This window comes from Tachypleus tridentatus, chromosome 1, assembly GCF_004210375.1.
Source record: "Tachypleus tridentatus isolate NWPU-2018 chromosome 1, ASM421037v1, whole genome shotgun sequence".
NCBI classification, from domain to species: Eukaryota; Metazoa; Arthropoda; class Merostomata; order Xiphosura; family Limulidae; genus Tachypleus; species Tachypleus tridentatus.
Genome location: NC_134825.1, coordinates 108,331,958 through 108,354,636, shown reverse-complemented (window position 1 = coordinate 108,354,636; position 22,679 = coordinate 108,331,958). Strand labels below are relative to the sequence as shown.

General features: G+C 32.6%; 1 protein-coding gene across 2 annotated transcripts in view; it reads left to right on the top strand.

The window, feature by feature from the left end:
* The first annotated feature begins 424 nt into the window (after window positions 1-424).
* LOC143257594 (piezo-type mechanosensitive ion channel component-like) overlaps window positions 425-22,679 on the top strand; it is a 53,875-nt gene continuing 31,620 nt past the window's right edge. The window contains exons 1-13 of one of the 2 annotated variants that reach the window (XM_076516547.1): window positions 425-569; window positions 929-1,102; window positions 1,532-1,648; window positions 4,878-5,078; window positions 5,738-5,939; window positions 10,172-10,270; window positions 11,489-11,654; window positions 12,122-12,307; window positions 12,582-12,639; window positions 13,890-13,995; window positions 14,813-14,929; window positions 16,016-16,187; window positions 16,928-17,088. In XM_076516547.1, coding sequence (XP_076372662.1) covers window positions 468-569; window positions 929-1,102; window positions 1,532-1,648; window positions 4,878-5,078; window positions 5,738-5,939; window positions 10,172-10,270; window positions 11,489-11,654; window positions 12,122-12,307; window positions 12,582-12,639; window positions 13,890-13,995; window positions 14,813-14,929; window positions 16,016-16,187; window positions 16,928-17,088 — 1,861 coding nt within the window. In that variant the 5' untranslated portion in view covers window positions 425-467. The remainder of the gene's footprint in view (window positions 570-928; window positions 1,103-1,531; window positions 1,649-4,877; window positions 5,079-5,737; window positions 5,940-10,171; window positions 10,271-11,488; window positions 11,655-12,121; window positions 12,308-12,581; window positions 12,640-13,889; window positions 13,996-14,812; window positions 14,930-16,015; window positions 16,188-16,927; window positions 17,089-22,679) is intronic. The other variant, XM_076516553.1, reaches the window with a different exon arrangement.

Here is a 22,679-nt window from a genome sequence, read left to right as displayed (position 1 = left end):
ACTAGAGAATGATAACTAAAGTATCGTACTATATACCAGCTCCATTTGATATTGTTACAGTTGATATCCTAATTTTCTGTAAAGTACTAAACTTAGGCTTAGTTTAACTTTACAGAAATGTGTTTTCACTAGAAGCTGTTAGCAGAGTTCATCCTATGAAGACTTCAGGTGTTTTTTTAAATTCAATGAAGGTTTTCAGGAAGCAGTGTGAAACATTTTCAATTGCTATTGTCTTAGATGAGATGCAGTAATGATTTTAAAACCAAGAAGTAAACTACTTATTGGCTTACATTAGATATTTTAAAAAATTGTTATAATTTATTCACAGTTGTGCTGTGAAAGGATTCGTGGATTTTCACTTCCGACACAATTCAACCTTTATTTAGTGTGTGAATTTCTACATTTTTCTTTCAATTTCAGATATTAAAACCTTAAAGAAGTGGCTTCACTTAGTTGTGGATAAAGGAATGGTTGTTGGTCTGCACATCAGTGAGCTAATTTGGCGTTTTCTTGAGATTCACCTGATTAAAATTGTATTGTTTTCTGCTCTTTGTTTGGCTGTGTATGATGTAAGTTACATTTCGTAATATTGAACTGATACATAAGTGGTAATGTGTACCTAATTAGCTATTTTTTTACTGACTTGATTTTTAGTTTCAATCTAAGTAGGTAGCTTGCTTTGACAAGTCAATGAGTGAAAGGTATTTAACAAGGTTAAAACATTCCATAGTCTTAACATATCTCAGCTGAAACTAATGGATAATAATTTGCTGGTATGTATCGTTAGGCAAACTTGTGTTAATTAATTATTTTTTGTGTCACTGAATAATTAATTAAAATATATTATTTTGTTTTATTGTAAGCCTTTCAAAGCAATATTTGTAGGGCTTACTACAGTTTATGTTCTAGTTTTCCATATTTTTTACAGGTTTGTGCTGTCCACCTTGTTTTTGTGATGTTTGTTATCGTCGCTCTTCCCTTCAAAGCACTTCAGACTTTCCTTTCTCATTGTTGTTCTGTCTGGGCTGCCATCTTATTGCTGTCGAAAATGATTTATCAGCTGAAATTTGTGGACCAGTATGGATGGAAAGTGAACTGTTCAGTAAGTTTGCTTTCAGTAAACTGTGTGGCAATAATTAATAGTTATTATGAGATTTAAATGTTGAAAGGTGAAGAAGTATCGAAAACTAATAGTCCTAGCTTTTGAAATAAAAATTATATAAGTTATAACATAACTCATTTTTATCATGAATGCTAAGCCTGATAAACTTGAAGTCAATAGCTCAGACAACTCCAGTACTTTTAAGTGTCACAGTTTCTAAGTGTTTAAATTATAAGAATTAATTTGTGTTTTTAATGTTATATTTTTATGTTGTTAATTGTGTCATATAGTTTCCAAAGATAAATAAAAATCACTAGTGTGAAATGTACTCACAGAAAATTAGTCAGTGTTTTACATGTAGCTGAAGTAATTGATAAAAGTTATGTTAGAGAATGTTTCTAAAATGAAGTAAAAACCCTCATTTTTCAGGACGTGATTGGAATAGGTCAGAATGCAAGTGAATTTCCTTACCCTTTCAACGAGACTGTCGATAACAGAGTGTGGATTGGTTTCAGGAAAACAGAGAACCTAACAGCATACTGCAAGGTTAGAAACTCTAACTAATTATGTTGAGTTGTTAAGAAGCTCACCCAGTTTATTTATTGTGAGGTAGTTTTTGTTTGAACTTTAATGGGAGAAAATTTTCTTTATAAACAGGTAATGGTCACATAGGGGGATCTCTTATTCAGTATGTATTTTCATATATTTATTTTCTAAGTTATAGGGTGAAACATGTTAATAAACATTTCTTAGCATATCCTTTATTATGAACAGTGCAAGGGTTCATCTTTTGTTAAGATTAGAATTAATTTTATATGCAGATGACACTATTAGACATATTTCTCCAAACACTAAAATATGTATTATAATAACTCAAAGGTCCAGGTATTGTTATCATTAGAACCACTGTAGTATACAGATAGAACTATAAAGAGATGTCAAACAACAACCTCGTTATGACTAGCTGAAGGGTTTACATTTTGTTATGATCAGTTCTTATAAGAGTATATAGATAATACAATTCAACAAGTTTTACCAACAGAAATATCTGTATTATCACCAGCTAAAGGTTTAATTCATCTATATGGGCTTCAACACACACATGCACATACGAAGTCTGTTAAAAAAATATGGGGACTGTTTGAATTGTGCGGCTCCAGTTGGTTCCAGGGGAATCCACTTGGTGTCACTAGGTTCGCACAGATCAGCTGATTACGACGCCATTTCCCGATTGCAGATATCTTCATTTGTGTATTAGCTACTCGGTTTTAAGTGAAGTGCGATTTTTTCATTTGGCGGATTTTAGAACGAATGACCTGAAGGAGCAACGACTTGCTGTGAAATTTTGTGTTAAACTTGGAAAATCTGCGACTGAAACTATTGCTATGCTTAACACGGCTTACGGTGATGTTGCTATGAAGCGTACGGCATGTTTCAAGTGGCATGAACGTTTTAAGGATGGTCGACAGTCCATTGAAGATGATGAGTGTCCTTGACGTCCTTCCACGTCAACTGACGACCCACATGTCGAGAAAATCAACACCCTGGTGTGGGCAAATCGACGTTTGACTGTCAGGGAGCTTGCTGAAGAGTGTGGGATATCAGTTGGATCTTGTTACGAGATTTTGACCAAAAAATTGAAGATGCACCGAGCTGCTGTGAAATTTGTGCCTCACAACTCATGAGTTTTTGGCCAAACACTCGATCACTGTTCTTCCCCACCCCCCCTACTCACCTGACCTTGCTCCTTGCGATTTTTTCTTGTTCCCCAAACTCAAAAGACCCTTGAAAGAAAGAAGATTTGAGACAATTCCCAAGATTAAGGCAAATGTGATGAAGGAGCTGGAGGACATTACAAAAGAAGCGTACCAGGAGTGTTTCAACAAGTGGAAACACCGTTGGGGAGGAGAGTACTTTGAAGGGGTCCCAGATCTGTAACTTCTAAATAAAGTACATTTTGTTTTATGATGTCAGTCCGAGTATTTTTTGAACAGCCCTCGTACACTCACTCTAAACTACAAGTGTCCATTTTAATGTGGACAGGCTTCAACTCCCTCTGTAAATTACAAGTGTCTATTTTAATGTGGACAGGCTTCAACTCTCTCTGTAAATTACAAGTGTCCATTTTAATGTGGACAGGCTTCAACTCCCTCTGTAAATTACAATTGTACATTTTACTGTGGACAAGCTTCAACTCCCTCTGTAACATACAATTGTCCATTTTACTGTGGACAGGCTTCAACTCCCTCTGTAACTTACAATTGTCCATTTTACTGTGGACAAGCTTCAACTCCCTCTGTAACTTACAATTGTCCATTTTACTGTGGACAAGCTTCAACTGCCTCTGTGAATTACAATTGTCCATTTTACTGTGGACAGATTTCTAAACCCTCTGTAAATTATAATTCTCCATTCTAATGTGCACAGATTTCTAAATCATCTGTAAATTACAAGTGTCCATTCTAATGTAGACAGATTTCTAAACCCTCTGTAAATTACAAGTGTCCATTTTAATGTGGACAAGCTTCAACTCCCTGTGTAACTTACAATTGTCCATTTTACTGTGGACAAGCTTCAACTCCCTCTGTAACCTACAATTGTCCATTTTAATGTGGACAGGCTTCAACTCTCTCTGTAAATTACAAGTGTCCATTTTGGTGTGAACAGATTTCTAAACCCTCTGTAAATTACAATTGTCCATTTTAATGTAGACAGATTTTAAACCCTCTGTAAATTACAAGAGTACATTTTAATGTGGACAAGCTTCAACTCCCTCTGTAAATTACAAGTGTCCATTTTAGTGTGAACAGATTTCTAAACCCTCTGTAAATTACAATTGTCCATTTTAATGTAGACAGATTCTAAACCCTCTGTAAATTACAAGAGTACATTTTAATGTGGACAGGCTTTAACTCCCTCTGTAAATTACAAAAGTACATTTTAATGTGGACAAGCTTCAACTCCCTCTGTAACTTACAATTGTCCATTTTACTGTGGATAGGCTTCAACTCCCTCTGTAACTTACAATTGTCCATTTTACTGTGGATAGGCTTCAACTCCCTCTGTAACTTACAATTGTCCATTTTACTGTGGACAAGCTTCAACTCCCTCTGTAACTTACAATTGTCCATTTTACTGTGGACAAGCTTCAACTCCCTCTGTAACTTACAATTGTCCATTTTACTGTGGACAGGCTTCAACTCCCTCTGTAACTTACAATTGTCCATTTTACTGTGGACAGGCTTCAACTCCCTCTGTAACTTACAATTGTCCATTTTAATGTGGACTGGTTTCATTCAACTATTCAAGCTCTAGCACTGTAAAATACATTTCTTTCTCTGTATTTTTAATAATTAAAACAAATTTATTTATTATGAGGTAACTTTAGTTCTGGTATTTAATGTTTCCATAATATTTATGATATATTTTACTACTTAGTTTCGAGATGAATTAAACTGTTATGTTAACATGCTGTTTCCTTCTCATGCTAGACCTGCATATGAAGTATTTTAAAAATATTTTCTGGAACAACACATTACTGATCTGGCATTTTAAAATAATATGATAAACTGTAATTATTTTATATTAATATGTTGCTACAAAAATACATTTAACATAACAAAGCAGTGATCAGTTTATAGCCACTTTGTGTGTAATAAAAATATTTAATACATAAATATATTAAATGTTAGTCAAGTTGTATCCATTACCTAGTATATCCATGTATAATGTAAATGTTTAAACAGTTTTATAGTGTCTTAAAACCTTCTTCTAGGGCTACATCGGTCTGATTGTGGTCTTGACGATCCAAGCTGTGGTAAAGATACGTCAGAAAGTGCATCGTTATCACAGAAATGACACTGAACCACCAGGTGGAGTAATTTTTCAAGACATTAATCGTTCCCATGCAGACAGAGGATTAGTAGAGTGTGTGAAGTTTCTGTTCAACTATTTTTTCTATAAATTTGGAGTTGAGGTAAAGTGTATCAATCATTTGATACAGACATTGCTACTGGTTAAAAAAATACCTTTATGAAGAAGTGGAAGTAACATAATAATTGCAGAATTCACTTTCCTTTTTGAAATTCTAGTATCTCAAGCATTTTAGAAATTACTGGGTTTTTGTTTTGAATTAATACTGTGTGTCCTGATGGCTCACGGTGGAAGTTGTTGATTATATGTGATAACAATTATTCAAAATTTCGAAACGCTTTGTACATGGACGTGTTTCTTGTGAAATACTAAAATATACATTTCTTAAATGTTGTAATGATTATTTCTTCTCAAAATAGATTATAATGTAACAGAAGCGATCATAATGTTTTGGGAAGAAATGTTGAAATATTAATTGAGTTTGGAACAAGTATAAGGTTTTGTGTACCTTGTTTAAGTGGGTTCCAGTTGAGATACAAGTTAACAATGGAAGAAATTTTCTGACATTAACAGTACAAGAATTAATCTATAAATAGTAAATAAAAGTATAATATCTCATTCATACAAACTAGAAATAAGTGTGTTTGTGAAGATTTTGCACAGTTAATGGGGAAAACTCTGGGAGAATTGTAATAATATCTGGCTTCTTGTGTGTCTTGGAAAACAAAAATTGTTAACAAAACTGTTTGTTTTAATACGCAGTTCTGCTTCGTGACTACAGTGGCGTGTATTGGAGTGAGGTTAGATGTGTATGCTGTAGTGTCTGCAGCATGGTTGTGTAGTCTCTTTCTTCTCAGGAGAAGAAACATGGCTCGAGTGTGGCCCTTTTACGTCTCTTACCAGTGCATTATTCTGCCAATTCAGTACATCATGTGCATAGGAATTCCCCCAGGATCATGTATTGGTAAGTAAGAAAGCTACATGTAATACACCTCAACATTTTACTACAATGTACAGCACTGTTCTTGTAGTTCAACTCATAAATGTCTTTCTTTTCACTAGGATTTAGTGTTATTTTATCTTTTTGTAATATGGGTTGTCGCATTTTTATTGGAAATTAATATTAACTTGGATATGTGGAACCATTCTCTTTCTACTGTATTATGTGTTGTTGGTAAAAACTTGGCTGTTCACTTTTTTACCGTATTTTGTGTTGTTGGTAAAAATTTGGCTGTTCACTTTTTACTGTATTTTGTGTTGTTGGTAAAAACTTGGCTGTTCACTTTTTACCATATTTTGTGTTGTTGGTAAAAACTTGGCTGTTCACTTTTTACCGTATTTTGTGTTGTTGGTAAAAACTTGGCTGTTTGCTTTCTACCGTATTTTGTGTTGTTGGTAAAAACTTGGCTGTTTACTTTTTACCGTATTTTGTGTTGTTGGTAAAAACTTGGCTGTTTAGTTTTTACCGTATTTTGTGTTGTTGGTAAAAACTTGGCTGTTTGCTTTCTACCGTATTTTGTGTTGTTGGTAAAAACTTGGCTGTTTGCTTTCTACCGTATTTTGTGTTGTTGGTAAAAACTTGGCTGTTTGCTTTCTACCGTATTTTGTGTTGTTGGTAAAAACTTGGCTGTTTACTTTTTACTGTATTTTGTGTTGTTGGTAAAAACTTGGCTGTTTACTTTTTACCGTATTTTGTGTTGTTGGTAAAAACTTGGCTGTTCACTTTCTACCTTATTTTAGTTGTTGGTAAAAACTTGGCTGTTCAATTTCTACCGTATTTTGTGTTGTTGGTAAAAACTTGGCTGTTCACTTTCTACCGTATTTTGTGTTGTTGGTAAAACTTGGCTGTTTACTTTTTACTGTATTTTGTGCTGTTGGTAAAAACTTGGCTGTTTACTTTTTACCGTATTTTGTGTTGTTGGTAAAAACTTGGCTGTTTGCTTTCTACCGTATTTTGTGTTGTTGGTAAAAACTTGGCTGTTCAATTTCTACCGATTTTGTGTTGTTGGTAAAACTTATTGTTCACTTTCTACCAGATTTTGTGTTGTTGGTAAAAACTTGGCTGTTTACTTTTTACTGTATTTTGTGCTGTTGGTAAAAACTTGGCTGTTTACTTTTTACCGTATTTTGTGTTGTTGGTAAAAACTTGGCTGTTCACTTTCTACCGTATTTTGTGTTGTTGGTAAAAACTTGGCTGTTTACTTTTTACCATATTTTGTGTTGTTGGTAAAAACTTGGCTGTTTACTTTTTACTGTATTTTGTGTTGTTGGTAAAAACTTGGCTGTTTACTTTTTACCGTATTTTGTGTTGTTGGTAAAAACTTGGCTGTTTGCTTTCTATCGTATTTTGTGTTGTTGGTAAAAACTTGGCTGTTTGCTTTCTATCGTATTTTGTGTTGTTGGTAAAAACTTGGCTGTTTACTTTTTACCATATTTTGTGTTGTTGGTAAAAACTTGGCTGTTTACTTTTTACCGTATTTTGTGTTGTTGGTAAAAACTTGGCTGTTTAGTTTTTACCGTATTTTGTGTTGTTGGTAAAAACTTGACTGTTTGCTTTCTACCGTATTTTGTGTTGTTGGTAAAAACTTGGCTGTTTGCTTTCTACCGTATTTTGTGTTGTTGGTAAAAACTTGGCTGTTTGCTTTCTACCGTATTTTGTGTTGTTGGTAAAAACTTGGCTGTTTACTTTTTACTGTATTTTGTGTTGTTGGTAAAAACTTGGCTGTTTACTTTTTACCGTATTTTGTGTTGTTGGTAAAAACTTGGCTGTTCACTTTCTACCGTATTTTAGTTGTTGGTAAAAACTTGGCTGTTCAATTTCTACCGTATTTTGTGTTGTTGGTAAAAACTTGGCTGTTCACTTTTTACCGTATTTTGTGTTGTTGGTAAAAACTTGGCTGTTTGCTTTCTACCATATTTTGTGTTGTTGGTAAAAACTTGGCTGTTTACTTTTTAGCATATTTTCTGTTGTTGGTAAAAACGTGGCTATTTACTTTTCTGCTGTAAAAGCTAAAATTTGTAATAAGATTAAAGATAATATTTTTGATATTTTCAAGCATGCTAAAGCAATGGTAAGCAAGAGAAAAGGCCATTTATAAAGTGTATTTTCAATAGCAGAGAAACGATGATGTGCAGAACCAGAAATAATAGGTAATTTACATATGGTATATATAATAATATAGATTTATATATTTTATCTTTCACCGAGTAATAAAAAACACAAATATATTAATTTAGAATTGTAAAACTAGTAAATAACCCTTTCTGCATGGGTATCCTTCACTGCATATTTCATGAGGTTTGCAGTCCTGGCATGGTTATGTAGTTCGGGCACTTTACTCTTAACCTGAGGGTCATGGGTTTGAATCCCTATCACATCAAACATGCTCACCCTTTTAGCCATGGAGATGTTATAATGTAACTATCAATCCCATTATTTTTTGGTAAAAAAAAGTAGCTCAAGAGTTGACAGTGGGTAGCGATGACTAGCTGCCTTCTCCGTAGTCTTACACTGAGAAATTAGAGACAGCTAGTACAGATAGCTCTCATGTAGCTTTGTGCAAATTAAAAACAACAGCAGCCAAAAACATGAGTTTGTAGTGACTTACATTAAATGCTTTATTAAATTACTTTATTTTATACCAATGAGCATAAAATTGTAGATATTAATCTATATTGTAATAGTATATGTTTTAAATTATTGATTTTATAAGATGATATTTTAAAAACTCTTGAATTTTATCTTGTGTGAGAAATATATCTTTTTTCAATGGGCACCTCCTCTTGTGTAGTTTATTCACCATTCTTTCAATAATTGTGATATTTAACATAAATTACTATAATAGTGTAATTGCTCAGACATATTTTTAAAACTTTAAGTCTTGTTTGGTGGCAGAAAGTCAGTCCCCTCGTAACACCCACTTGTCACATCCTCTCTTTCAGGAATAGTTAATAGTTATTTTTTATGTGTAACATTGTTTATAATCAACAGAAAGCCAAGGTTTTCATCTGTCAAGTGACATATTATGTTATGTTTTTTTCTAAACGCAAAATTATCAGTTTACTTTTTAAGTACAAGCTTCATTCTCATGGGAAAGATATCATGTACTTGTAATTGTTCTTGTCACATTGTTAAAAATGCCATAAAAACTGTGGTAGTTATGGGACATTGTCTGCTTTTTTTATTTGTATGTTATTGTTCTATGTTCCTTGGTCTATTATTTAATTGAATAAAAATTATTTAGTGCACTACTATCATTAGTATATAAAAGTAGGGTTAAGTGTCATCAACAGTCAACATTAAAAAAAAGTTTGGAAAAGTGCCTTATTTCTTTTATTTTATATGTATTCTCTACTTATTATTATAAAAGTAACTAAAATTTAAAAATATGAATCTTTTTAAGTTGGTTAAGGTCAGAATAGGTAAATTAAAATAAGTTTTCATGAGGCATGCAGCTTGGAGTAGTTCTTGTATAATGTAATTTGACAGCGTAATGAGAGCTCCTTGTTTTCCAAGTGATTTACAACTTAATAATAGTGTTAATAGTAGTTAGATATAGCTCAAAGGGCAAAAAAACAATAAACTTTGAATATGAAAGTTGTATACTGTTATTAGTTTAAATCTACTTATGATAAACAAATGTAGTTTTATGTTAAAATTTGAAGTCGTTCTAAAAAGAAAGAAGAGTAGTTTAGATTTATTTGAATTTTTGGTTGGTTACGAAGTCAGTCAAATTGACCAACCTTGTATAGAATTAGGTTAGAGAAAATAACAAGCAAAATATAATGTTTTACTGAAAATAAATGTTTGAATAGTATTTAGGAGGTTTTAGAGATTCTATAAATGAAATTTGATTTTTTAAGATGTAGAACAGTATTTTTCATCATAACATGAAAAATCATAAATAGATAAAATAAATAATAAAACAAACTTGATATGTTCACAAAAAATCCTTAGTAAAATTACTTCATTATAAAATCTGTTTTTTTTATACAAATGACACTTAAGGTTTCTAAAAGTCTTCCAAATTCTATGAAAGATGCACATAATGCATTAAAAGTTAACAAGTGCAAATGTACTTGGTATTGTATGCCAAAACCATTATGAAAGGGATAATAAAAATAACAGTATAATAATGTTCAATGTTTGCTGCTGTTCAATTGCAAATTTAAAATTTTTCTTTTCTTTTTTGACAGAGTATCCTTGGAGTATCAGTTCTAATTTCAGTGAGGAACTGAGAGAATGGCTTTATCTTCCCAACTTTATAGTTCCACCAAATTCTTACAAGATCCTCGGTTGGTAGTCTATTTATTTTTCCCTTTTTTAAAGTACACTTCCTTGTCCTTACTTATAAAATCAGCCTATACCTCAGTGTTTGTTGTGGTTAGGCTAGAGCTATTATAATATTGAAATTAGCCCTGAAGAGTAGGTTCTTTGATAAAAGTTATTTTAAAGCTAGCCTAGGGCTACTTTATTAATTGTAAAGATAACCTAGAATTGTAAATCCTTCATTAAAGTTATTTTAAAGCTAGATTACAATTATGGATTTTTTTATTAAGAAAACTAGTCTAGAAATGAAGGTTCTTGATAAAAATATTTTATAAGTTTAGGTACACGTCACGAGTTTCACAGTACTTTTGAAGTTAAGCTAAACGTAGAAGTCTTACCACTTAGTAACTGGGTTTATTTGAGTAAATTACTTTTCACTTACAAAAACATGTACTAAATAAAATGTGAAAACATTAAAATGGTTAAAAACATTTTAAGACAGAGAAAAAAATAGTCACTATATCTTGACCAAATACCTGTTGTCCATTGTTATCTGATTAAGATGTTAACCATTTTTAAACTGTTTTTGTATTTTAAAGTATTTTGTCAGCTTGCTTAGGTTTAAATAAGTAAATTCATTCAGACTGTTGAGAGTGTAACCTAAAAGACAGAAATGTGATATTACCAGTTATTATATAATTTGTATTGGTCAGGTTGACAAGGTATAAATGCAGCTGTTTCTCGTAGAATTTTAATATAAACATTTGCTGTTAAAACAAAGTTTTTTTTTATTGTAACATGTTAAATTATTATCATGAAATACTTTTTCAAAGCTATCTATTTTTATGAACTCTGCATACCTGAAATTGATGCAGTCTGTTGTTGTTGTTGTTTTAAATTAAATTTAGTGCATGTGTTATAACCACATTCAACACACATCAATGGTAATAGCTGTGTAGTACAAACTTAATTATAAGATGTGAGTTTACATAATATTAATGGAAAATAAAATATCTGTTAAATTACAATTTTAAGTGTTGAGTGTGTGTGTGTATGGATGTATTAAAAACACATGATTTGGGAACAATATTTTACAAATTCTGTTTCTCTCAGATTATTTATGCAACATTATCGTTCCTATGTCATTGGTATAAATCAGTATATAGTCTTAACTTATTAATGTTTCTTTCACAAAATTTGTGTGTAGTTTTCAATATTATGTTTTAAATTTTTCTATTCCACAGTGGACTTTTTCCAACTTCTGTTTGCCTGCTGTCAGTTGCACGTGTTTACTATCGAGACAGGATTGTATTCTGAAATGCACGAAGGAGGAAGTAACCGTGAAATCTGGCTCGAACAAGATCCCAGTTCCCTCCCTAACCCTGTACCAGACTTCGTTACTTACACAAAGTTAATATTATTTTATCACCTTATTATTATAAAGGTTCATCATACAATAATGCATCATTACTGATAATTATGTAAAAGCAAGACAACCAAAAATATTTTTCATATAGCCAATACTAACATTTGTAAAGTCCTCTACTGTTGTTCCTGTGGTCTTTATTATGTTCTGCTTAAATGTGGTCTTGAAAGATGATGTCTGTGCAGAGTGTATAATTTATAGAAAACGTTTCAATGTACATTTACTAATATTGACTTTTCTATCTTTCACGATGTCGTTGGAGACTTGGAGCATCATTTTTTACTACTTCAGTAAATATTTTTTGTTTGTAAGTCATGTTATCTTTTCAGGCTTTATTTTGCCATTTGCAGAACAAGTTATGTTTGTGGATGTTTAAGTAAGTGTATTTTAGAAGCCATATTTGAAGTATAAGTAGTGAGATATCTCATGACAAATAAACTGTGTTTTTCAGGTCTTACTTGGATATGGTTAAAGTTCTTGTTTTCTTTTCCTTCTACTGGATAACGCTTGCAGTGGTGTTCTTGTCAGGAACCAGTAGGGTTAGTCTCTTTGCTATGGGATATGTAATTGGTTGCTTCTTATTTCTCTGGAATGGCAATGAGTTTTACTTGAAGCCCATGAAAACCCTTCTGAGAATGTAAGTTTGTGGCTGTAAATTATGAAGTAATGTGTTTATAAATAAAGTAATGTATAATAGTCATGAGAATGTAAGTTTGTGGCTGTAAATTATGAAGTAATGTGTTTTTAAATAAAGTAATGTATAATAGTCATGAGAATGTAAGTTTGTGGCTGTAAATTATGAAGTAATGTGTTTTTAAATAAAGTAATTTATAATAGTCATATTTTAAAAGTTGTTAATACCTTTACTCAGTCTATATTCCAAACTTACTTTCATGTTTTGTTTGTTTCAGGTGGAATGGTTTACTTGCATATAATGTTGTGGTAATCTTGCTTAAAGCTATTTTACAGGTAACAGCTATTTTTGTGTATTTACATATACATGTATTTTTCAATGATTTCATTTTATTTATATTTTGGAAAGAATGGTCAGAAACAATTAACCATTCTATTATGTTTTGGTTATATTTGACTGATTTCCATATACCTTAAATGTTAGTGTTTCTACCTATAAATATTTTATATGTTTTCTTAGGTTTGGGTCACAACTTTATAAATAGAAAATAAGAACTATGAGTAAACTGTTTTTTTTTATTTAATAAAGAAATGATCACATATACAAACGTACTGCAGTTCTGAGCATGATAAATATGTAAGTCTGAATAGACCTATCAACTTGCAAGTTCTGCTCATTTCAACTAAACCTTCATATTATTGTCAGTTATCACTGATGCTAGTTTTTTAGTGATGTTTACGTTCAGGATATCTGATGTTCTGTTTGTTACTTTTTTGATTACATCTTACTGCTTGTACATCATACTTATTTCACTATCTGTGATTTTACCTTTGTGCTTGTCATATCAAAGTGTTTTATCAGTTTGATTATATAAAACAGAAAGGTAAAATCACAGATAATGAATTCAGTATGATGTACAAGCAGTAAGATATAACCAAATCTGTAATTTTACCTTTCTGTTTATCGAGTTAAAGTACTTTACCTGTGAGCTTACCTTTCTGTTTATCAAGTTAAAGTACTTTACCTGTGAGCTTACCTTTCTGTTTATTGAGTTAAAGTACTTTACTTGTGAGCTTACCTTTCTGTTTATCGAGTTAACGTATTTTACCTGTGAGCTTACCTTTCTGTTTATCGAGTTAACGTACTTTACCTGTGAGCTTACCTTTCTGTTTATCGAGTTAACGTACTTTACCTGTGAGCTTACCTTTCTGTTTATCGAGTTAACGTACTTTATCTGTGAGTTTACCTTTCTGTTTATCGAGTTAACGTACTTTACCTGTGAGCTTACCTTTCTGTTTATCGAGTTAAAGTGCTAAGTACTATACCTGCTTAATCTTCCTTTTTATTGGTAATTTAGAAGTGTTATATCTTTCTACCTATATATAATACAAAATATTATTATTTGTTATATTTCTTCTTTTCATCACAGTAAAATATTTTTGTTATTATTTAGTAATATAATTAGTAATATGATTTAGTAATATAACTCGTAATATGATTTGGTTATATAGTTTCAAAATTCTTTCATTATTTTTTTAGTCTTTGATTTTGTTTTATTTCTGCTATTCATCTAACTTTCTTCCAGGTTGTTGGTTGTGTTTTTCTTGCTAAACTTTACAAGAATTTCTGTTGGGTTGTCCAATTACTTGGTGTTGCTTGCATAAAGAAACTTGCATATCATCCAACTTCAGGTAAGATGAAATACAAATACAATATATATTTTTTGGTTTGTTCTGTTTGCTTACTCCGTATAACTCTGAATACAAATAATATTATTTGTGAATTACCATTACTGTATAAGTTTAGTGTGTTTGAAGTTTTGTGTGCAATATTTGGCCATCTGTACCTAATCTTTATGCTCCATTTACCACATTAATATTTTGTTTTATGCAGTGATCTCTTGCTGGTGAAAGTACATTTTAAATGTTGTTTATTATTTAATTGACTAATAACCAGCATACTTCTAGTCCACCCTGTTTAATATACAGGTTACTTTGTCTTTAAAGAATGTTGTGAAAGCTTTCAAGTAGGTATCTGATAATAGTGTAAAATTATCACATCAGAAGTACTGTAACCGTATGAGTATTTTTGTAAATCAGCTAGCTAAAATCTACACAGGACAAGTGTGGTATTACTAGATAAAGGTACTGGAAGAGAAGTGAAAGCTATTAAACTGTTTTTTACCTTTGAAAATGGTTGAAGTCTTATAACGTTAATAAGGGTTTTGTGAAATTTACAAAATATCTTGCTTCTTATTATAAGTAGAAAGGAAGCTAAGCAGCTGCTTGAGTAGACTACAGAATCAACTGTGTATTTTGTACAGTGTACTGGATGTACTTTGTTTGTGCACAAGACATATTTTCTGTAGTAAAATGGTTGTACTTTTATTTATTTACTGAATAGTCTGGGAGCACCGTAACATTATATGACAAATGTAAATAAAAGAAGTTATTGGAATAATAAATGCTGAGAAACATTAGCCTCAGTAACACCTGTGTGATTCCACAGGAATTTATAGTAAGGAGTTACAGGAGATGTGGTGCTGTTATCAGCGTATCTTCCACTGCCGTAGACAAGGGGTTTCTTGCACTGCCATGCCATACAACTTCTTGGGCTATACAACAGGTTATGCTAAAAACTTTGAACTGGTATTCATGAGTAACAGCATGTGGTGACAGTTGTATGAAGTCAGTAGTTTACTGATAGCTGTGTACTAACAGATACAGGATTAACTTTGGTGGTGGTGATAAGCTGGTAACCATGGTGTGCTGTAGCAGTTGGGTGGTGGTGATAAGCTAGTAACCATGGTGTGCTGTAGCAGTTGGGTGGTGGTGATAAGCTAGTAACCATGGTGTGCTGTAGCAGTTGGGTGGTGGTGATAAGCTAGTAACCATGGTGTGCTGTGGTTGTAAATAACTAGTAATTATAGTTATCAGTAAGAAGTGGTGATGAAGCAGTATTTGTAGTGTTGGATCATCTCAGTAATATTATTACATAAAGTATAAAAATGTCGCTTCTGATATTATAGTAACATACGTTTGAAGAAGGAAATCGGTTTCACTTAATAATAATACTGTGACGTGATTAATGTTTCATTGAAATCACTGTGAGGATTAAAACTTGAATAATCTGTACCAAATTTGTTCTGTAACGTTTAATGTGGAGAAAGTAATTTCAATTATCTTTTCCAGTAAGGAAATATGTTTTGAATCTTATGTTTGTTTATTATATAAAAATCTTCAGGGTTAGACACTTTCATAAGACATGTTCAATAAGTTTGTGGTATTAACAACATTTTAACTTGTTTCACTATTATAATAACTATTTTATCAAACTTAACATGGGCTAGGTGATTTCAGTGTGTTTGTAGCAATTTGAGTTTGTAGGATAATTGGTCTTATTCAGAGTTGGTAACTTCCTGGCACAGAAGTGTCTGTTACAAGATAATTAGTTTTATTCGGGATTGTTAACTTCCTGATACAGTAAGAAAGCTTTCTATACGTGAAAGTGAAATGGCACAATTCCAATTCACAAATAAAGTTTAAAAAAACCTTGACTTCAAAGAGAACCACGAGAAACCAATTTACATTTTACAAGATGATATTGAATTGTCCTTATGTTAGAAAAACAACAACTACATTTTGTTTTCTAAACTGTAAGATTTTTATTTTTAATTTCATTTGTTAATTAATATATTACTAAATTCCTCAGACATAAACAAACAGATACCTGAAGAAGATTGTACTGTACCTATTGATGAGGCTGGACTCTTGTGGGATGGAATTTGTTTTGGATTTTTACTTTTACAGAAGCGAATTTTTTATAGCTTTTACTTTCAGCACTTGGTGAGAGAGATCCGTGCTCAACAGATGTTAGCATCCAGGTAAGTTTTACTAAGATGTTGCAAAAGTTAGATCAGACATCGTTATCTTGTACACGTCTCCCACGTGGAAACATTAGTTATAATCCTAAAAGATCCTGCGAAATGATAATAAAAAAAACAACAACCCTCTTTTATAAAGTCATGGCTCTGTTTGTTTGATCAGCAGGACAAATGGTCTGAGAGGTATTTGTGCTACATTCACAATGTGCAGATTTATCATCAGCTCAGTAGCAGGTCTATGTGGAAGTTTGGTGACAGAAACTACTAAGACAGCAAAGGAGCCTTTCTGTATGTGTGTTTTTGATACTTGACAAAAAAAAAACATACCTGTACTGTCTTGTTATTAAAAACAAACTTCAATTATCAAAATTGTTAGACAGAAATTCATCTTGACCAAAGTCTATCAGTCTAGGCCTAAGATACATGTGCAAGTCTTGTTTTTACCATGTGCCCTTACTGTTCACCAATGTATTACGATATTTTCCAACTATGTTTTTAGCCAAATTCAATTTTTCTGTAATAATTACAGTTTGTTATTGAAAAGTAGTTGTATGTAATGTTTGGGTAATTTTAAACTCATTGATACATGTAAATGTTTAAACTTTTCTGTTATCCAGGATTAAGATAAGTCTGTATCTGTGTGTTGTGACTGTTACTTTGTTTTTATAAAACTATAGTTTTAATTTTTATTGTGTTTTCAAGTTCAGATTAAGTTCTTTGTATGAAAAATTACTCACTAGGGGAGCAGAACTCATAAATGAAATCCAGATGAAGGAAGTCCAGGAACAGCAGGTTGCAGAGAAGGAGATTATGGAGAAGATAAAGACAAAGATGGACAGAATCAGAGCGCATCAACAGCAGACAAGAGGAAAGTACAAAGAACCGGAAAGCCATTTTCGTGGTAAGCTGAAACGGCGTCAACTCTTAAAATAAACTCTCTTTTATGTTTTTCCATTGTAGCAGAATAAAATAATGTCCACTATGGCTTTAGTAAAATTATATTGTAAAAAACACCTGAACATAATGTTTTATAGGTGTTTTATGTAATAGGCACCTGAACATTATGTTTTATAGGTGTTTTATGTAATAGGCACCTGAACATCATGTTTTATAGGTGTTTTATGTAATAGACACCTGAACATAATGTTTTGTAGGTGTTTTATGTAATAGACACCTGAACATTATGTTTTATAGGAACAACATTTCATTTAAAAAATGATTTCTGTGTGAATTTGTTTTGATGTTTTTACACATCTTTTGCAACCATCAAAAGAAAAACTTCAATCTGTGAAGACCTCTGTGGTTTCAAATAATTTGGTTTTGTGCAGTGCCAGTCTTTAAAGATCTCTGTGGTTTTGAATAATCTGGTTTTGTGCAGTGCCAGTCTTTGAAGACCTCTGTGGTTTCAAATAATCTGGTTTTATGCAGTGCCAGTCTTTAAAGATCTCTGAAGGATGAAATTAAAAGTCTGTGTGTGTCATAAAAGTACATAAAGATCATAGCAGGAAAACAGTAAATTAATCTTGTTTCTCACTGTTTGTGATAACGTTTGTATGAGTACCTTAAGATGGTATGAAACCTGAGGCCATGCAGACTGTCTTCTCGACACGCTATGTATCGGATGTGTGTTTTGAACCCTTTGAATTTTAGTTGTAACAGAACTGTTTCATAATTCCAACTAATGTTTTCTCAATTAGGCAATTGAAAGAATATGTTAATTACACTCAGTGAAGTTCCTTTACATTTATTTTTATCAAAATAAGGTCGACTATGAACAGTTTTGGAGCTTTTAAGCACTGCAGTCTGGCTGAACCAACAATCTTATGTAATGTGGAAGGGGCACACACACACACATAAATGTATTACATGTTATTCGTTATAAATAACTAATAACAAGCCTTATCCAGTGTATGTTGATTACCAGTCGTGTCAGGGATTAGCTTATATGTAGTTCTATGTGCTTAACTGTATTAAATATATGTTGTAATACATAAAAATTATCTTCTGTGAAACAGATTGCTGTTCACTGTTATTGTATTATCATCTGTCTATGAAGAATATTCATATTTTGATTCAAAATATATATCTTTCTGGAGACATCTGTAGGTGTTTATAGCATCTAATTCCAGATATTATAACATTCAAAGTTTGGTATTTACTGGTAATGTTATTCTTTGATCTCCTTTTTATCCATGATATGCTTTTCAACTGTTCCCTCATTGAGTCAGTACAACTGATGAAACCACATTTATCAGACTGAAGAAATTTATTCAACACATAACACTTTGTAAGATATCTGTTTATAAACTGATTCATCTATTTAGTGTTAGTAAGGTTGTCAGACTTGATTGTATGTTTGTGATATATCCTTATCGACTTATCTTTTCTACAGCTTAGAATTTGATAAAAGTATAATTCTATCTTAAAGAATGTTTCTGAAGTGTAATGTTGCACAAAAAACATTAAATAGTAGATTTTGGTAACTGACTGCATTATCAACCAATTGACTTTGGTAACTGACTACGTTATCAACCAACTGACTTTGGTAACTGACTGCGTTATCAACCAGCTGACCTTGATAACTGACTGCGTTATCAACCAGCTGACCTTGATAACTGACTGCGCTATCAACCAGCTGACTTTGCTAACTGACTGCGCTATCAACCAGCTGACTTTGCTAACTGACTGGGCAATTAACCAGCTGACTTTGGTAACTTATAAAATATTGTTCTTGTTAATATATCAGTAAGAAGCTATGTAATATACATTTAGAAAATTTAATAATTAATGGTTACAATTAACTAATAAATATAACATATTTTAATTACTGAAAGTTACCTTTCAAGAATACTGTGCAGAAAATTAATTAAGTTACACAAGAAATAGGTTCATTCTTTTTACAAAACAAAGCTTGTGTGAACTCGTACATGAAAAAGATGCCATGAGAAATCTACTTTTCAGAACGACTTTCAGGGTTATTTGTACTCTGGAAACTTGTTTTGATTGATTGTTTTTGTAAATTGTATAAAACTCCCCAGTTTTGTTTGCTGTGGATATGTGTGAAGTATGTATCATTAATGCTGTATACTCCTTGATGTAAGAGAAACATTTTTTTATTTGCTGTTTAAGTTCACTATTTAATGAAATGGAAGGTTAAAGACAGTTATTTTTTGTTGTTATAAACATGGTGATTATAATTTGTACAAAATGTACCTAGAATGTTTGGTTTTTTCACTGAAAAACCAATCAGGTTCCAAAAAGAATGATGAACATTGTGACCTTGTTGGTAGCAGACCTTTACTCAACAGAAAAGTCGGCAGTGTTGTTAGGCCTAGACCGATTGAAAAACGTGGTGAATTTCGAAGTGGTATGCCTGTTAAATCAGTGTCTTGCAAGGATTGCCATGCTGTTTTTAATTTTGACTTTAGTGAAAGTCAGGAAATGATAAACAATAATATCAAATGTCTTTGTGACATGTAATATTAACTGACATGTATCTAACCTTGCATGTCTCGAGAATCACTGTCTGAAGTAAAAAGCTAGAGTCCCATAAATTTTATACATCATTGTGTGTTCCAAGTTGAAGCTGAGAACTTATTATGTGTTGGCATAACACAACAACAAAAGCCATGACTAGTTTTTGTGCACAGTGCTGCTGTACTGTAAGAGCTGTGCAGATATACAGTTACAACATAAAGTGTTTCTACCCCTGCGTCCCAAGTAGTTTTTTGCTCATAACTTAAAAAGTATCACAATTAGGCTAATAGACTTATAAATATTATATTAACACACATCTACATAAATTATGTAAATTAAATGACAAATAAACTGTTTATAAACAAATAACCAAAAATAGGTGTAGAAAGTGTTCATACATTTCAGAGAAAAAACTGATATTCCCGTAGAAATTTTGTTTAGTTTGGCAAATAAACAACATTATACCATTCCAGAACTAGACACTTGGTTCATAATTATTGGAATCTAGCCAGCAGAAAATGTACTTCTGGCAATTTAGTGCTGTCTCCGTCATTATCTGCTTGGTCATTATGGCGAACAGGAAACAACTGTCCAGTGATTTAAAAAAACTGAATTATTGTAAAATACAAGTCTCCTGTGTCTCTTTCCGGTATTGCTACACAATTTAATGTGCCAAAATCTACTGTTCAAAGCATAATTGCCAAGTTTAAGCTTACAGGATCAACAGCTCACCTCCCTCGTTCAGGACACCTCACTAAAATTCCAGAGAGAACTAAGAGGAAGGTTCTTAGAGAATCTAGCAGGAACCCTCGTTTAACAAATAATGACATACAGAAACTGGTAAGGGAAACAATGGTTGAAGTAAGCACCTCTACATTTACGAACATGTTACGCTCTTCTCGGTTCAAAGCATGCCGTCCTCGTAGAATTTCATATTTAAAGCCTGTTCACTTAGAAGCATGATTGAGGTATGCAAGAAAGCATGTAGATAAATCCTTTACCTGTTTGGAAGAATATTCTTTGATCAGACAAGACTAAAATCGGACTCGGCCACAACGATTTTTGCGATATTCCATAAGAAGGGGGAACGAAATCTTCTAAAGAACACCGTCCCTACAGTTAAACATGGAGGTGGCTCGATCATGCTATGTGGTTCCTTCAGCTCTTCTGGTGAAGGCAGCCCTCACCACGTCAACGGAATCATGAAAAAAGAAGAGTCTGTTGATATATTAGGTGCTTATATTAAGAATGATACTCGGAACTTGCGACTTGGGCGTCGTTGGATCTTCCAGCAAGACAATGCCCCTAAGCACACATCAAAATATGTGCAATCCTGGTTGCATAGGAACCATATAAGTGTTCTGGAGTGACCATCCCAGTCACCCGATCTCAACTTAATTGAAAACGTTTGGCGCGCGAGTTGAAGACCAAGGTTTATCAGCATCATCCAAAAAACTTGCAAGAGTTGGAGGCCTTCTGTAAAGAAGAATGGAAGAAAATACCAGATGAGTACTGTCACACAATCATGGATGGCTGTGAGGAGAGATTGCGCCAAGTAATTCACCTGAAAGGCTACACAACTGACCAGTAAATTAGATGCACAAAAACTTTCTTCCCATCCTATGTTTGGTTATTTGTTTATGAACAGTTTATTTGTCATTCAATTTAGATAAATCATTATCCTAATTGTGATACTTTTTAAGTTATGGGTTAAAAACTACTGACGACACAGGGATATGAACACTTTCTGTCGTAACTGTAAGTCTTTTAGAATTGAATATGGTTATATCTTATCTGTTTGTTGAAGTTTAATATAATCAATATATTTTATATTAATATGTTTAAACTATAAACAGCAGTATTAATATATGAATGTTAATTGCAAACGGTGTACATTTTGAAAGGTATTTTGCAATACAACACAAATGTTATATTATTGTTAGATTTGGTTGGTAGTTGTATGTAAGTGTTTGTTGTTAATAATGTGGATATTTATAAATAAATGTTATTTTCTCTCATTGAATGTTGTGTGTAAAAGATGTTTCAAGGATTCATTTTCTTGCTGTGAAATGAATGTTTTATGTATTTTGTTAATAATATATCATTTCTCCTCACTGTCTCCTGGCTCTCTAGGAGCAGAATTTGGCTCCTACTCTACTCCTTTGTACTCAGCCACAACTTCTCCTCAAACAGAACAGCCCGTTTCTCCTCCTCCGTTGGTTCCCTCCCCACCACGCACCACCCTGTCCCCCAGCTCGGCAGCATTCACCACATACCTAGAGAGTTACATGGAACCACGTTTTTCCATGGGTGAACCGTCTCATCATCTTCATCAAGGACGGGTCCTCTCTCCATCTGAAGATTCCTGTTCTGTGTTCTCTCCCCCGCCCTACCCTGTTGCCACCAGCGTCGTCCAACAAGGTTTCTTTCGAATGGCATATCCAGGAAGCGTAGCAGCTCATCCACAGGGGTGGGTTTACCACCCTGTTCCACCCCGCCGTACTTATTCTCGGCGATCGGCTGTTTCCCTAGTCCCTTCTTCTCATGAAGCATGTAACTAAACATTTATTGGATCACTTGTTCCTTCTAAGTATTGCATTCATTTTGCCATGAGAACATGTTACAAACTTCCACAGTTTTGTTTTTCTGTTGGAGTTCAGCATGAATCTAACATTGTGTCTTTATGTTCATGGCTTTGTGATATAAGTTGTTATGATTTCACATTATGTGTTAATTCTCCTTTTCACTGTTATGTTTTGTATCTTTACTTTGCGTGATATGTAATGTGTCCAGCTTGGGGTCGTTTGGATTTCTCACAGTCTTTAGAAATTGCCCCTAAAGAAGAAATAAAAAGGAAAACATTCTTTCTTTTTGTTTTCGTGAGAGAAAACCCAGTTTTAGAATGTAAAAAATTATTAAAATACATTATTCTTCTGTATTATATTTCAGTATGTTCAGTTGCTAAGTACTTATGTACTTATTAGGAATCAATAACTTACGTTGAAATTATCAGGG